The sequence below is a fragment of the Mchenga conophoros genome, linkage group LG1 (genome assembly GCF_057382185.1).
Source record: "Mchenga conophoros isolate Kocher_MC1m ecotype Shallow Benthic linkage group LG1, M_conophoros_male_GT1.1, whole genome shotgun sequence".
Lineage (NCBI taxonomy): Eukaryota > Metazoa > Chordata > Actinopteri > Cichliformes > Cichlidae > Mchenga > Mchenga conophoros.
Window position 1 is genome coordinate 24441463 of NC_140526.1, and position 14045 is coordinate 24455507.

Sequence of the window (14045 nt, forward strand, 5' to 3'; positions counted from 1 at the left end):
AAACCCCGACACTATGCATGTGACTGGTGTAATACACTGAATTACAACTACAGTATAAATGTGTTGTAACCCTGAACATGGTGAGAAGTTATCACAATGTTTTAGAGATAAATGAAGCACTTCAAAAAAAAAAGAGCGAAATAAAATCTGAAATATTGATTTATTTTTGTCCCCTTATTGTCGAGGATCAAGAAAGAAAAATTTCCAATGCCAAAAAAAACCAAAAAAAAATAAAAAAAACACATTCTTATAATATAGGGTTAGGATTAGGGGTATGTAGATCTCACAGGTTGATGTGTGTGACTTAAAGTTGTAACCGTTGCTTTCTCATCACACACAACTCTAATCAAATGTTGTACAAACACACACACACACACACACACACACACACACACAGAAGCCAACAAAAGTTTGGATTCTTGGTTTTATTGAAGCCAGGGGTCTGATAAACATTTTCCTTATCTTTGTCGGCATAATAAGCTAGAATCCGCATGGCAGCTTGAAGGCTACAGAATTTGTGTTACAGACATACAATCAAGCTTCTGAATTATCCCAGGGCACAAAAGTGCAGCCAGCCATGTGCTTACAATGTTTTGATATCCTGAATACAAAAGGACTGGAAGCAGAAGCTCATAGTCTCGTATAGATGTAGACTGTCGATAGTGGTCGAAGGCAATTCAGTTAGGATGAGAAGAGGAAGTTGCTTTCCACTGAATTTGTGTACCAGAAGAAAACAAAAATCCATCTTGGGAGCAAAAAGTAATCCAAGTCCAACTTTCAAGCACAAGCAGCAAGAGAGCACTTCATTCCACTCAGCTAAATGCCAAATTTAACAAGTGTGGCCATATTGTTGACAAATTACAGTTCAAACTTCTTTTAAACATAAGTGTGATATGACGAATCTCTGTATTCTGAAACAAAATGAAAAATCATGACCAAAAATGCCAAATGTGCAAACAAATGGGGGTTTATCCGTAGTTTAGCTACAGTGAAAGCTGTACTGGCAGCAATTGTTAGAGGATTTGTATTAGTTACAATATTGCCAGCAGAAATGTGTTATTCCATAGTTAACCACAAGGGGCCCATTTAACAACCTCAGCAGCAAAATGGCAATTTCTCTGTTAACATCTTGTTTCATTCTGAAATGAGGCAAGGCAAAAAGAAAAAGATGCACTCTGCATCTGCAGCTGTAGCAACAGTGTCCAAAGAAAAGTGCTTATTCCAAAATGCGGCCATGCTGCTCCTGGCTGTTCCGAAATTGTGCTTCATCCACGTCGGCAACGGGCCCTCGAGTGCACGTTTCCCCCCAACCAGTCACAAAAACAAAGCAAAGTAAAAACAATAAGAGCTTCATTTTGTTCAAAGTAAACCCAGAACTGCTGTGTTGAATCACTGTGACAATGCACGAAGCAGACGGTACACTGCTATTCCCTTACAGAGCGAATGTTTGAACAAAAAACCTGCTGACTGTTCAAAGACCAGTTTCAACAGCCAAAACACAATTATGGTACGCCCCCTTCTGTCTGCTGAAACTCCAGACACGGCTTAATAGAGAAAGACATTTCTACCATTTTACAGGGTGTTACTTAAAAAAAAATGTTATAGGCCAGTCTGAGGTTTGGAATGCAAGGGCTCTATGCAAGAGTTGGACAAAAGAAACAAACAAAAAAAGGCCGCTGGTTAATCTTATGGATGACTACAAATGCAGATAATATGCATCTTTGGTTCTGTTCCAATTCACTCCAGTTTTCATTTTTCTTTTTTGGCTATTTGTAGCAAATAGCTGCTCTCCTATCACTTGCCATTCATTCTGCAAAAGTTACTGAAATACACCATCCATGGGATTAAGTAGGGCCTTGTATAGAGATTTAAGAATGAAAATGTACATTTCATTTTGATTATGGTATCATGAAACCATAAATATTATACAGACAATTTGATATGGTACAGTATAATTTTTGATAAAAAAAAAAAAAAAAAAGCATAGAAATGACACAAGACATTTAAGCAACCCCTTAAGGACACACAAATTAATTAGGAGCTTTCCCGTGAAGGCAGGGTGCCTGTTGTGATAAACTGTTAGCTGTACATTGAAGGCAAAGGTTGTCATCTTAAATGGGCACTAAAAAGGGCCGGAAAAAACAAAAGACCTGATCTGAAAAACAAAACAAAAACCCCGAACCAAAACAACAACAGGTTTTCTACAGGGATGAGCTTCTACAGCTACTTCACGTAGAAACTGGGAATGTTTAAACTGACATGCAAAACACAGCGAGAGCAAAACATGTGAGACCAGAGGACGACAGTGATGTCTAACACTGAATGTTAGAAAATCTCATTTTGTTCAAACCACAGCAGGTAATTTTGTGTGTGTGCCTGTGTGCTTTGGCTGCAAATGAGTGGTTTCAACCACAGTAAGTCTGGGGGACCCAAAGGTTCCATCGTGTGGTTCCTTCTCAGTATCAGCAGCCTTACAGTTTTTATGAAGGCATTCAATCTCTAAACATTATGAACTAGGCCACAGAAATCGTATTTCTGAAGAATAGAAGCGACCACAGGCTTGTTGTACATTTAAAAAAAAAAAAAAAGTAAAACGAAATAAATTATTTGGATGACGAGAAATTGATAAAAAAACCTTTGAACCGATGGTGCTACAAGTGCGTTTCCTCCTGTGCAGACAAGCACCTCTACTATGACACAAACAGCTAACTGTGCGAGGCACTTAGGAGTTATAGTAGGAAAGATGCTGCCCCATCCCCTCCCCCAAATATACCCACCTGTAGCTAAAGAAGCAATTCTGCTGCGACCTCTAACTTCTTGTCAAACCATTTTATTCAAAGAAGCTATCTTAAGAATTTGGACAAAAAAAGCGCTTTATACAAAATCAAGTTAACCTGAATAATTTTTTTTGTATTCGTATTTACAGAATCCTTCGAGATGACTAGGGCGACTGATATGCTATCCGCTAACTGAACATGTCATATTAGTGTCATGGTGTCAGTGGCATTTTTACATGTTACGATGAGCCTTTTCTTTAAACCGATAAATGGTGCACAACATGAAATAAAAAAGGAGGTTTGTATAAATACATCAGTATCATATCCAACATTGTTTTGTAAATATTACATATGCTTGCAAGTATTTGAATTTATTAATGAATATATTTAAATACTTTTCCAAATGCAACCAAATTCCTTCAGTATGACAAGCGAAACCAGAGGAACCAGTATATTGCCACTCTTAAACCTATGAGTAGAGTGTATGAGCCCAGAATCTGGGGGGCCTTCAGCCCAGCAGGTCAGGCTGACTACCAGGGAGTGTGCACACATTTCCCTAAACTTACAAAATAACATTTACAGTGGAAGAGAGGATAGAAAAAGCCAAGCCTTCAGCACTTATTTCATTAATACCTCCATTTATGTTCTCTTTCTCTTCTCATCTCCACTCCCTCTCCAACCTTCTGATAGCCTTTGAATCTCATTCAGTGAAACCACTGTGTGCTGACTGATACAGGCGTTAGGAATTTGGTCAATTTTTTTTTGTTTTGTTTTTTTATGCTCACATGTACATATATTTTTCCAGAGTATTAACTGGACGATGCAGCTGTTTTTGTTGCCTTCACGCTTCGTTCTCTGTCTGCGGTGGTATATTGTTAGCTGAAACCATGGAGTCTTGCTTGCGAGTCATCCGGTCCAACTCAGCCTGGACATCAGTCAAACCCGGCTTCTGCCCTTGGAAAAAAAGACAGGAGACAAAGCCCAAAAGTAATCTCCTGTAGCTTCTGCGCCTACTCATAAAAACAGCTTTCTATGGCAAGCAGATGGATGGATGGATGCGGTTTGAATGGTGATGCGTTCCCATGCTGGAGGTTGGTGGCTTGCTGCCACAGTTAACACGCACACATGCAAAACTAATCATCAGACAAAAGGAACATGCATTATCCTGTTGCAGAGATGTTAACACTGCTCAGCGCTGGAACAAAGAGTACATGTTAGTGTTCTCAGGCAGAGATGAGTTATGTAATCATTTCTCTCATGTTTCACGGGGTACAATCAAGCTATCGCACAGCCAATATTTGACTTTGTTACATTTAATATAACAAAGAAAAAAATGTTACCCAAGTTAAAAAAAAAGATTAATTAATAGAGCTCAAAAGCGGCAGGACAAGGCATGGTGTGAGTGAGATGCAGTTATGATGGGTGGGATGATCAATACAGGCCTGCCACAAGTTTCCTCAGCTGTCAGAAGTTCAGTCTAAGGACAACTTTTTTCTCCTGCTTTAACCTTCTCACTCAGGCTGTAGAGATAAATCTCCAGACAGCAAAATGGTCCACAGTCTCTAACAAGTGTTTGTAATTTAGAGTGCACGCACTCTGTAACACACAGCATCCTATAATCCTTACTGCTTTGGTAAGAGATCAACTGCTAACCTATGAGAGAGAAGGGGTTAAATAATCGCCAACTTCTGTTTTTCACTGAGATCAGAGGTGAAAGCACTGGAATTAGAGGTTGTACCTGTTTTCTTGGCAGAGCCTTGCACTCCAGCTCCCACTGCTCCAGCTCCTGGGCTCCCAGGGGCTCCAGTCTTTTTACTCAACAGACTGTTGAAGAAGTTAGCCAGCACTCCCTCATTGGCAGCTCCCGCTGTAGGAGAAATGAAATGGTGGTGGTGGTGGTGGTAAGGGAACTTGTTTATAAATATACACATATAATCCACTTTGTTTTTCCCCCCAAAATAAGTCTTTCTTGTGTAATTGAAGACAAAAGCTCCTCACTGCCCATCACTGAGTGGTGTTTGGCACCAATATGGGAACTATTTATCTTTCTTTTCAAACAAAATATTCTACAATATTTTATTTTGAAAGAGTTATGTTCCTACAAACCAAGAAAAAAAAACTATTCAATATAGTTAATAGACTGACATTAAAAAATTAGAATACACTAAACCCTGACTGTATATATAATAATGGGAAATGTGTGACCTGAACAGTTCCACCATTGTGGGAATTCTTGTAGTGTTACCTCTAGAGGGCAGTACTTCACAACTTGCTCAATGTTCATACAGCAAAAACATAAGTGAAAATCTGTTCTTTTTCTTTGATTTCAAATAATATGGATGACAAAAGAGAATCTTTAATACCCTTTCTATCTCAAAAGTGAGTCTACATAACAAAACATCAGAAATTAGGGTGTACTGGAATGTAAAGTGTGATTCTCATTAATTGACATTTGAAATTGTATTCCTTTCAAACATACGTTTCATGTTAGGGTCAGGCTTCTTGACAGAGGTCATTGGTGAGCCACTGGCTACGGCTGTCTGTCCGGCACGGCCTGCAGGCCGTGGAGACCCTGAGGCTGTCCGTCCTGGAGACTCCTAAATCACAGGCACCAGAATAAAAGCGTGGCCACAAAAAAAAAAGCAGCTCACGTTTTTCTATCCAGAGAAAAAAAGAAAAAAAAAGAATTAAATTTCACATTTGAGGAACCTTAAGACACTTACCGTTGCTCCTCTTGTTGGTGTGGCTGGCTGCTTTGCTAATAAAGACTAAAAAAGAAAAGAAAAGCTTGAGTTAGATGCAATTTCTGTTATATTACTAGTATATCAACAGGTTTTCCCTATCCTTTATTTTCAGGTAACATATTTTGATACAACTTCTTTCATTCTGAAAATATCAAAGACAAATGTATGCAAGAAAACTGTGACAAATTAATAAATAAAGGGGGCATTTAGTGCAGTAGAAGGAACTTAAAGCACTGGGCAATACTAACCTGCAACTTCAGTTACGTTTTTTTAAAATTGTCTTCCTGGTTTATTTTTTTCTCACAAAATAGGAAGTGAGGGTAATGTTTCATATCATGTGACAGTTTCATATCAACACGGCTGCAGTATAAAACACTGTTTAACAGTGAAAGCAGCAGATCACTGCAAATATGTTAGAAAGGACTGATCCTTTTTTTTTTTTTTACCAGTGAAAGATATCTGACCTGATTTTGAGATCCTGCTTAGATCAAAATCAGAAACTAACAACAAACAAACGCATATCAAGCTCACTGGCTGGTGACAGAAATCATGATAAATGGGGAGAAGGCCACATCTACCTGCTGCTTCATCAGGAAAACCTGCTCATCCTCTGCATTTATCTCTTTGTCATGAACCAGCTGTTAAGAAGAGCAAAGGAAACAAGAATGCCATTAAAAAGGAGAAGAACAGAGCAAAAAGCTCTGGAATACTTCTGCATTTTCGTAACTTTTACGTTTGGTCAATATTTGCATTTTTATACCTTTCGTACTGGAGGCTTTGTGATAAAATCTTCAAATGGATCTTCTGGTCTGACTGTTGTGAAGTTTTCATGCAAAATACCAATTTTCTTCTCGTTATCCCATCCGGATGGACTAAAAGAGAAGGAAAAGATTTTAAAATTGTTGTTCAAAAAGATCTGAAGACAGATGCCAGCACAAACTGTTTGCTAAAAATATGACAAACAGGTTTTAATATTTGGGACAAGGTTGACTAGTTTTACTTACATGAACACTGCATCCTTCTCCACCACTAAGGCTGGTGTGACGAACTGAAAGTCATACAGTTTATGTACTATATATTTGTAAAGCAGATCCAGGTTCTTCTCCTCTTTGACTGAGGTATAGATCAGACCTGCTCCATCTGTTCGGTTAAGTTAAGGCAGCAGTTGTTGGGTTAGTGTCATATATTAATTGATATTAAGCCACATACAGAAATTCAAGGTATGGCAGAGCTCAAGAGTAAAAAAAAAAAAATTAAATAAAAAAAAGACATGCATTAAAAACAAGGATACAATGTAAGCAAAATCGCCTGATGTGGGATTGGATGAAGTCGAAATGCTCGTCTCTGTAGTCGTGCTCCTTCTCTAGTACGCTGACTGCATCACACTTAAGAATTGAAGCAAAAATTATTGATATAAAGAAAGAAATAGAAGATTTTAGTGGCAGACAATTAAAACCAAATAACACACTGGTTTTTAAAGTTAGTCAACCATTTGGCCAGCCGTCTAATCTGCGATAACAGATATCTGAGGGACAGATAACTGAGCAGAGTAGAGTGGTACACTCCTGTGAGTGTAGGCGAACTTCTTGTTTCATAACCTTTTCTCTGAGAGTTGGAGATGTTGTGGGTTGGAGAAGAAAAGACATTTTGAGTCTTTTGAAATATCTTTGAGATATCGAACAGACATTTTATCCAGATTTAGTAGTTTTTCCTCTGACAAGAGCTATTCAGAGGCCCCAATGATAAAAAAAATTAATTAATATAAAAAAAAAAAAAAAGGCACATTCCCCATGTTCCAGCCACAGCTAGCATGTGAAGCTCTGCTGATGGCTACCTTGTGCTTTTCAGCACCCGTCTTTGCCTAGAGGATTAACAGGCAAGTATAATGGTAACTTTTTATTAGTAAATACTGCCTCACAAAGCACAGCATAAAAGTAAGAACACAGATAAATGCATCAGTGGGGATGGTCTCCACATGGGATTTTAGGCCAAATATGCTCACTAGTGTGGGAATTCAATCACATAGAACAGCTAGAAGAACAGATATCAGGGTGTTAAAGAAGGTTTCCTTTGCCTGTTTATGGCAGACGACTCAGTCCTAAATAGAAGGAGCTATTGATCTCCTGGCTGTGATACAAAAAGCCAGTTTAGAAAATCTATAGATCACGAACACAGGTGGCTACAAACAAAAATCATGGCAGCAGCCAAGGACAGGATGCTTCTGGCATTATCTAGAGATTGTCCAAAATAGCTTAACCTAAAACAGGTATCCTTAGACTTTTCTGAGGACACAGTTAAATTATCAGCATGTTAAGAAGCTCCTGAATGAAATGCATCCATGCCCTCAACAGAAATCAAAGCCTCGCTGGGGAAATAGATTGTACGGTAAGTTTAACTCCCAAAACTGAAACTGTAGAGGCACAGACGCAACAAGTAGCTTTTTAGATGACCAGCAGCTGTTCCTTCTTGTGTAGTAAAAGAAACAATGTTGTAATACATTACCAAGATTAATTATCATTAAGATTCCAAGTTTTGGCTCTGTTACATCTCAGAAACAAGTACTTCTAAAAAGCTTTTTATAGCAACATTTGTAAACGGCTTCAAATGTGACATTCTGGTTGGTTTAAGCGGTTTATACCTTTGTGCAAACTATTAGCACTGGAATGCCCAGGTTGTGCGTGAGTGTGTTTTCCCCTAGTGGTAACACAACGTCCTCATCCTCTCCTGCTGTTGGGGCTCGTCTCTGTGGGGAGGATGGGGTGGCATCCTCTGGTTCTGTGTACTCTTGGAAGGCTTTTATCACTAGAAGACAAAATAAAGGGGAAAAAAGGGTAAATTGTGTGTATTAGTGAACGCAAAGCTCCAGATCTATAGAAATAAAGAAAATTAGTTCAGTATTCAGTGTCTCGACCCACTGTTTTTATTTTTTCCTTTCCATTCTCCTCGCCTGGCATCTAGCACTTCAGCACTGACAAAAAAAGCCCTAAAATATAAACAACACTAAGGTGACAAAGGTGGTCTGACCTCAGGGACTCTGTAGCACTGACAGCATTTTATAGGTGCACATTATCTTTGCTTGTAACTTTGGAAAGAGCAATGAGCCACTTGCAGCTTCTTCAGCACTATAAACTTTGTTTTATAGCAGTTTTAATTGCTGTGCAAGGCCTCAAACTGTGTTCCTCAGATTAGATCATAGAGTCAACACAAATAAAGCTTAGTGGTATATCAGGATAAGACTATGTCTGCCTAGTGACAGTCTAAATTTAAATGTTCACACAAGTAGTCACTGCTGTGTATACATTGTGTAGCATCACAGAAAGAAAATTACAATGTTACATTTCCAGTTAAATAACATGCCTTGTTCAAAGACAGAAAAAGACATCCTTTATTTTCCTCTTGTGCTGATCCCAGCTGTCCAGACATTTACAAAGCTGCAGTGTGAAGGGTGGGGGTTTACGCAGGAAGCCATGGCCTATTTCCTCAAAAGCTAAAGCCAGATTGACTTGGTGTTTAGAGTCAAGCCCTTTACTTTCAGGCAAAGAATTTTATACAGGGGATGAGAACTGGTCTGAAAAGCTACGAGAACCCTTCTTAAGATGCACAGCTGCACAAATCCAGTACGTATGCACAAAAAGTTCATAGGCCAAATGGGACTACCAAAGGATCCAAACATTCCAAAATGTAGTAAATTTATTGAAAAAGACCTGATCACACACTTGGTCAAAGCAATGATGAATGCTGTTCACATTATGCTTGGCCTATACTGGAAGACTTTGAAAAGATAGATTCAAGCCTCAAACCCCTAATGCTTTCATATATAAAGACAATGTTTTTTTTAAGTCTGAGTTTTAAAGGCATAGATAAGATAAGACAAGACAAAATAAAAGACAGCAATACTAAACATTTTGATTTTATCAGAACACAGGAAAGACAAAAAAAAAGGCTGAATTAAGGCAGCTTCAAGTTTTATGACAACCATGCATGCAACACCCGAGATAATGTGAGCCGCGTCTCAACTTTCCTTTGTTTGCAACACACACACACAAAAAACCCCTTAAAAGTTATTTGGTACAACTGATTAAGGCTGAGAATATTGTAAGTAAATGGAAAGAAAAAATATATTACTTTGGGCAGCATGTACAGAAACATGACATTTTGCAGTGATTTCAAAACAGCAACATTTAATGCTGAAAGGAGAGATGATTGGTGGACTGTCACTTTAAAATAAAAACATTAAAGAGACAGACTTTGCCCCACTAAGACCTACTTATCTGTTCCACAAACAAGGGTGAGGTCAAAATGCATCAGCGGTCTTCATTAAGGACTTTTCAAATACTTTGTGTGTACTACATTTTAAGTACTGCAAAAGCACCAATCAGTATATATTCTTTCTAAATTAGAAGGTATACACTTGATAGCAGTAAAAGTTCAACTTCAGCTAAAAATAAAGTAGTCTTATGGCCAGACTAATTTCACCTAATAACATTTGGTCTTGAATGCTATTGTTAAGTCAAACTGAACTTCTACAATGCTCTTCAACTGTTTATTATATACAAAAACTGCGTCAAAACATAATTACTGCAACTGCAGATAAACAAGCCTATTACTAACAGAAGTCATGGACGCAAATAGTTTTCCATTCAACGAGCGGTAGAGAAGCAGTAGGTTTATCCTGTTATTTAGTTTGAGATGATTCCAGCAGCCAGCCTACTTTATTTACAGCAGAACAGAGCACGAGTCAAAACGTCCAGCCCACTGAATTTTGAGTTACGTCCCTTCCTGTCCCTGACGCTGCTGTAAGAGGGGAGGAAACCATGATGCAAGATGACTGCAAGACTCCCTGGACAAAAGCCACTCACACACTTCCAGTCTGTCGGTCTGACTCTCACTCAAACACTCGTGGTCACACGTTTAAAATCTGACTAGTCCTCACCATCTGCTATTTACATTATCGTTTACATGCCAGAAGATCCTTTATTTCGTTGAGAGGCCTTGGCTAAATTGGACAGGGATCATCAAAAATGAAATGTTAAGAGAAGTCTGACAAACAAGTCAGTCACCCAAAACGGACCAAATAGTAAACACAACACCACCACCACCAACAACAGTAGTCACAAAACAGCAATCCACACAGGGTATGAGGTCTACATTCCAGGTAGGAAAGCTTTCTGTTACATTATATCAGCCAATTGTAATTTTATTCCAATACAACTACTCAAAGCGAAAGCAAACTTGTGGGCTAACTGAAAGTCATTAAACCAATTATTAGTGGACAAAATGACAGAAAGCAATTCAGTGCGCTTTAGTCATCAGTTATTGAGCAGCTTCTCTTTTCTTTTTCACACGTTTTTCTGCAGACAAGGCTACTTGTGTTGGCATGTTACACAGTGACAATCTCTCTGAACCTGTGCTGTCAAACTCATCTAGCATATAACCAGTTTTACTTCTCTGTCCAATCTCTTTTGGCACTTTTAAGAGCAAAAGCAGCAGGCAATGTTTGGGAGCTGACAAGAACATTGAGCAAACCCTGGAGGCTGAAATAAACTTATCTGAATACCAACAATCTTTCCAAATACAAAAGAAGCGTTCATAAGCATGAGATGCCCCAATTCTAAAATTAACAGGAGAACAACATCTGAGTGCATCACAGTCATTGATCTGCAGAACTTGCCTCCAGCAAGAGCACACAGCTGAGGATCATGGGCCTCTCTGATGATGACCTGGAATCCACCTCAGCAAAGTGTAATAACATACAGTCCTTGCCTTCGATGCTATACAGCAACCAATCAGCAAGGAGTCCAGCGGTTATTATGTAACACTACCATTGCATCCACCATGGGATGCTTTAGGCACATTTGTTTTTTTCCTTTACGTTTTCGCCTTAAAGAGTCAGTTCAAGTCAGATTTTTGCACTTTGATATATGAAGGAAAATGACCAGATTATAACAAATCGCCATTTCAATAAGTGGATCTGCTTCAACAAAACAGATCTATTTGGAGATATGCTAGTTATTGATATTTTAACAATCTGAATGTGTCTTTTGAAATGCTCAACCATGACCGATGCCAGCTACTTGACCAAAATGTACACATTTCTAATGCTGAGGTTTCAGGGGATGTTAGTTTTTCACTCTATAAGCTACGTGCATGAATGCAGGTATGAATGTAAAGCTAGATCAACAAGAGTGTATGTGTGTGTGTGTGTGTGTGTGGGGGGGGGGGGGGGGGGGGGGGGGTGTTCTAAATACAAGCCTTGCGTTTATTATTGCTGTATATGCATTTATTATTGGTGTATATGTAACTTACTCTTCTGCTCCATTTCTCTCATGTTCTCAGGTGGAATCTTGAGCTTGTCCACATGGTCGCGCAGGACACTGGCCCACTTCTGCAGCGACTCCATAGTGGTCCAAGGTCGTGACATATCCACAACAAACACAGCTAGACAGTCAGGTAGCGACTGAGCAGTAACAGCAAACTTAAGAAGGCCTTTGTGGTATAGGTCCCCATCCAGGATCCACACATTACAGCGTGTAAGGTCTGCAAGAAGAAAGTAAAATGCTAGTTAAACACAAGCACTAATAATAATCAGTTTTAAGGTGGAATTATTTTATAAAGGTTCCTGCAGATTAATGACAGAGACCACATTCAAGGTTCATCAGTGAATCTCACCATCCCTGTCCTCATCGTGGACACTTAAGTACAGATACTCCAGTCCCCTCCCCTTCTTGTTGTGCTCAGCTCCTTGAAGTTTGGCCATGAGTGTCGTCTTTCCTGAACCATCCTCACCTGCAAAATATTTTATTCATAATACAGATAAATAGATTATATTCGTGTTATTTTTAAACAACAAATTATATGACATAAAAAAATGCACAAATGCATTTCCGTTCCTTTCAAGGAGGATGTCTAGGCTTTCCACAATGTACACTCTCTCACACAAACCTGCCTGATGAGAAGCAGCATTTCTCACATTTTCAGAGGGCCTGTTCGAATAAATATGACCCCACCCAAGAAGAATACCCTATATTCTTCTGTTTATTATGTCTGTCTTTAGTTCAAACCTCAGCCCGGGGTGGGGGTTAAGCAGCTCAAAGTGCAATTCAGAAACGTGCAATCATTAGATTTTGCAGCTGCTTTGCCCTCTTCTACCTCTCAGGGTTGACCAGCACAAATAAGCTGCAGAAACTTCAATTTTCACACATGTAACCAATACTCACCAAATATCAGGATATTTTTTCCTGAAGGCAATTTTGAACTCGATCTAGTTGAAACTTCACTCAGTATTGAGGACCTACAGATAAGAAAAAGACAGGTAGATTTTTATATACAAGTCACACTGACTGTGATCAGACTGACAGCAGCTCCTCATCTCAGAGCAGTCAAACGTGGTGTCAAAACTGTTAACCGGTAACTAGTTGGACACACCTTAACTTCATTGATTACGATCACTTTTTGACTCTTTGAGCCGGTCCAATGATGACTCCAAGACAGCACAGAAGCAGGAAATGATAATTCGTTTCCATTGACCGGTACGACAGAATTAAGTAGCTCAATCCTGGATCCATGAATTTACCGAGGAGCAACTATTATCTAAAGACGCTATCATGTTTTTTTTTTTTTTTTTGCGTTTCTCTTTAAGTTAACGGGTTTCTAAGGTTTACGTTACTATTAGCTTACTGTATCCTGCATCAAGACGCTAACTAGTATTTAGCTCTTATCTTGACATAAACTATCAAGGTACTAGTTATTTGAATGGCGCCCTGGAAAGTGTCTAACGTTCACTGTATTAGTAAAACTCTGCTAGGTAACTACAAGGCAGTGTTAGCTTAACATCAGGAGGAGCAGCAGCAAACCTGCTAGCCGATGTTAGCTGATCTGCTAACAGACTGACCGCTCATCTTCAGTTAGTGCTAACGTTGGTACTAGCCGGGCCGGTGTTTGATAGGGAAAAACCGGCAGTGACAAAGCAGAACCATGGCGGCTGTGCTGTTCTGAGAAGGCCCTGCGGAAGCATGAAGTCGTTAAAATAGTAGCAGGACTTGCCAGAGAGTTTGCCCTTCTTCCTCTTCGTTGTTGTTGTCTCCTGTCCCAGCTGCGCCCGGGAGCTGTTTCTCCAAAACGGGAGCCATCTTCTCTTTCTACAACCACAAAGGCAAGGCCCTGCTGCTTGGCCACCAGTAGCACCGCCTTCATCCGAGTGGCCAAGGGTGCGTTACATTCTTCGTCTGCCGCGGCCCGCCGGAACCCCGTGTTTCTCCTCTGCTATTTCACTTATTGTAATGTGCTTTTATTCATTTGTTTAATATTTATTATTGATGAGGACCGCCTTTATTGAATAAACTAAAACTTTTATTGATATATATGAGTGTAAAAAAGTTTGCACAGATCAGACTGTTTTATGGCACTGACATGGGGTCAAAATATCTAGTTGTCCTTCTGGCCACGTTCCAGTAAGTGACGTAATGGCAGTTTTTTCTTTCTTTAAACAGCTGATGGAGAACATTGTGATATCAATAATTGACTC

General features: G+C 39.3%; 1 protein-coding gene across 3 annotated transcripts; it reads right to left on the reverse strand.

Moving 5' to 3' along the window:
* Window positions 1–410: 410 nt before the first annotated feature.
* On the reverse strand, window positions 411–13747 carry dync1li2 (dynein, cytoplasmic 1, light intermediate chain 2). 3 transcript variants are annotated; one of them, XM_085271286.1, is made up of 13 exons: window positions 13565–13747; window positions 12739–12812; window positions 12191–12307; window positions 11828–12058; window positions 8160–8323; window positions 6813–6906; window positions 6526–6661; window positions 6282–6393; window positions 6100–6159; window positions 5501–5545; window positions 5257–5374; window positions 4516–4644; window positions 411–3726 (listed from the first exon to the last, which is right to left on the reverse strand). In XM_085271286.1, the coding sequence occupies exons 1-13, from the start codon at window positions 13648–13650 to the stop codon at window positions 3710–3712; spliced, it is 1383 nt and encodes a 460-aa protein (XP_085127412.1). In that variant the 5' UTR covers window positions 13651–13747; the 3' UTR covers window positions 411–3709. The 3 variants fall into 3 exon arrangements, with proteins under 3 accessions (XP_085127412.1, XP_085127397.1, XP_085127406.1); XM_085271271.1 differs by having other exon boundaries at window positions 411–3731; XM_085271280.1 differs by lacking the exon at window positions 13565–13747 and adding an exon at window positions 12947–13454 and having other exon boundaries at window positions 411–3731.
* Between the last annotated feature and the right edge of the window lie 298 nt (window positions 13748–14045).

Bases quoted from the DNA above. Each gene is read 5' to 3' on its own strand.
- dync1li2 (XM_085271271.1), bottom strand. From the start codon at position 13,650: ATGGCTCCCGTTTTGGAGAAACAGCTCCCGGGCGCAGCTGGGACAGGA. The intron at 5,546-6,099 runs GTAGATGTGGCC...TTTCTTTTTTAG, and splicing joins TTTTCCTGATGAAGCAGCAG to TCTTTATTAGCAAAGCAGCC. The intron at 3,732-4,515 runs GTACAACCTCTA...TTTTTTTCCAAG, and splicing joins AGGCTCTGCCAAGAAAACAG to GGCAGAAGCCGGGTTTGACT.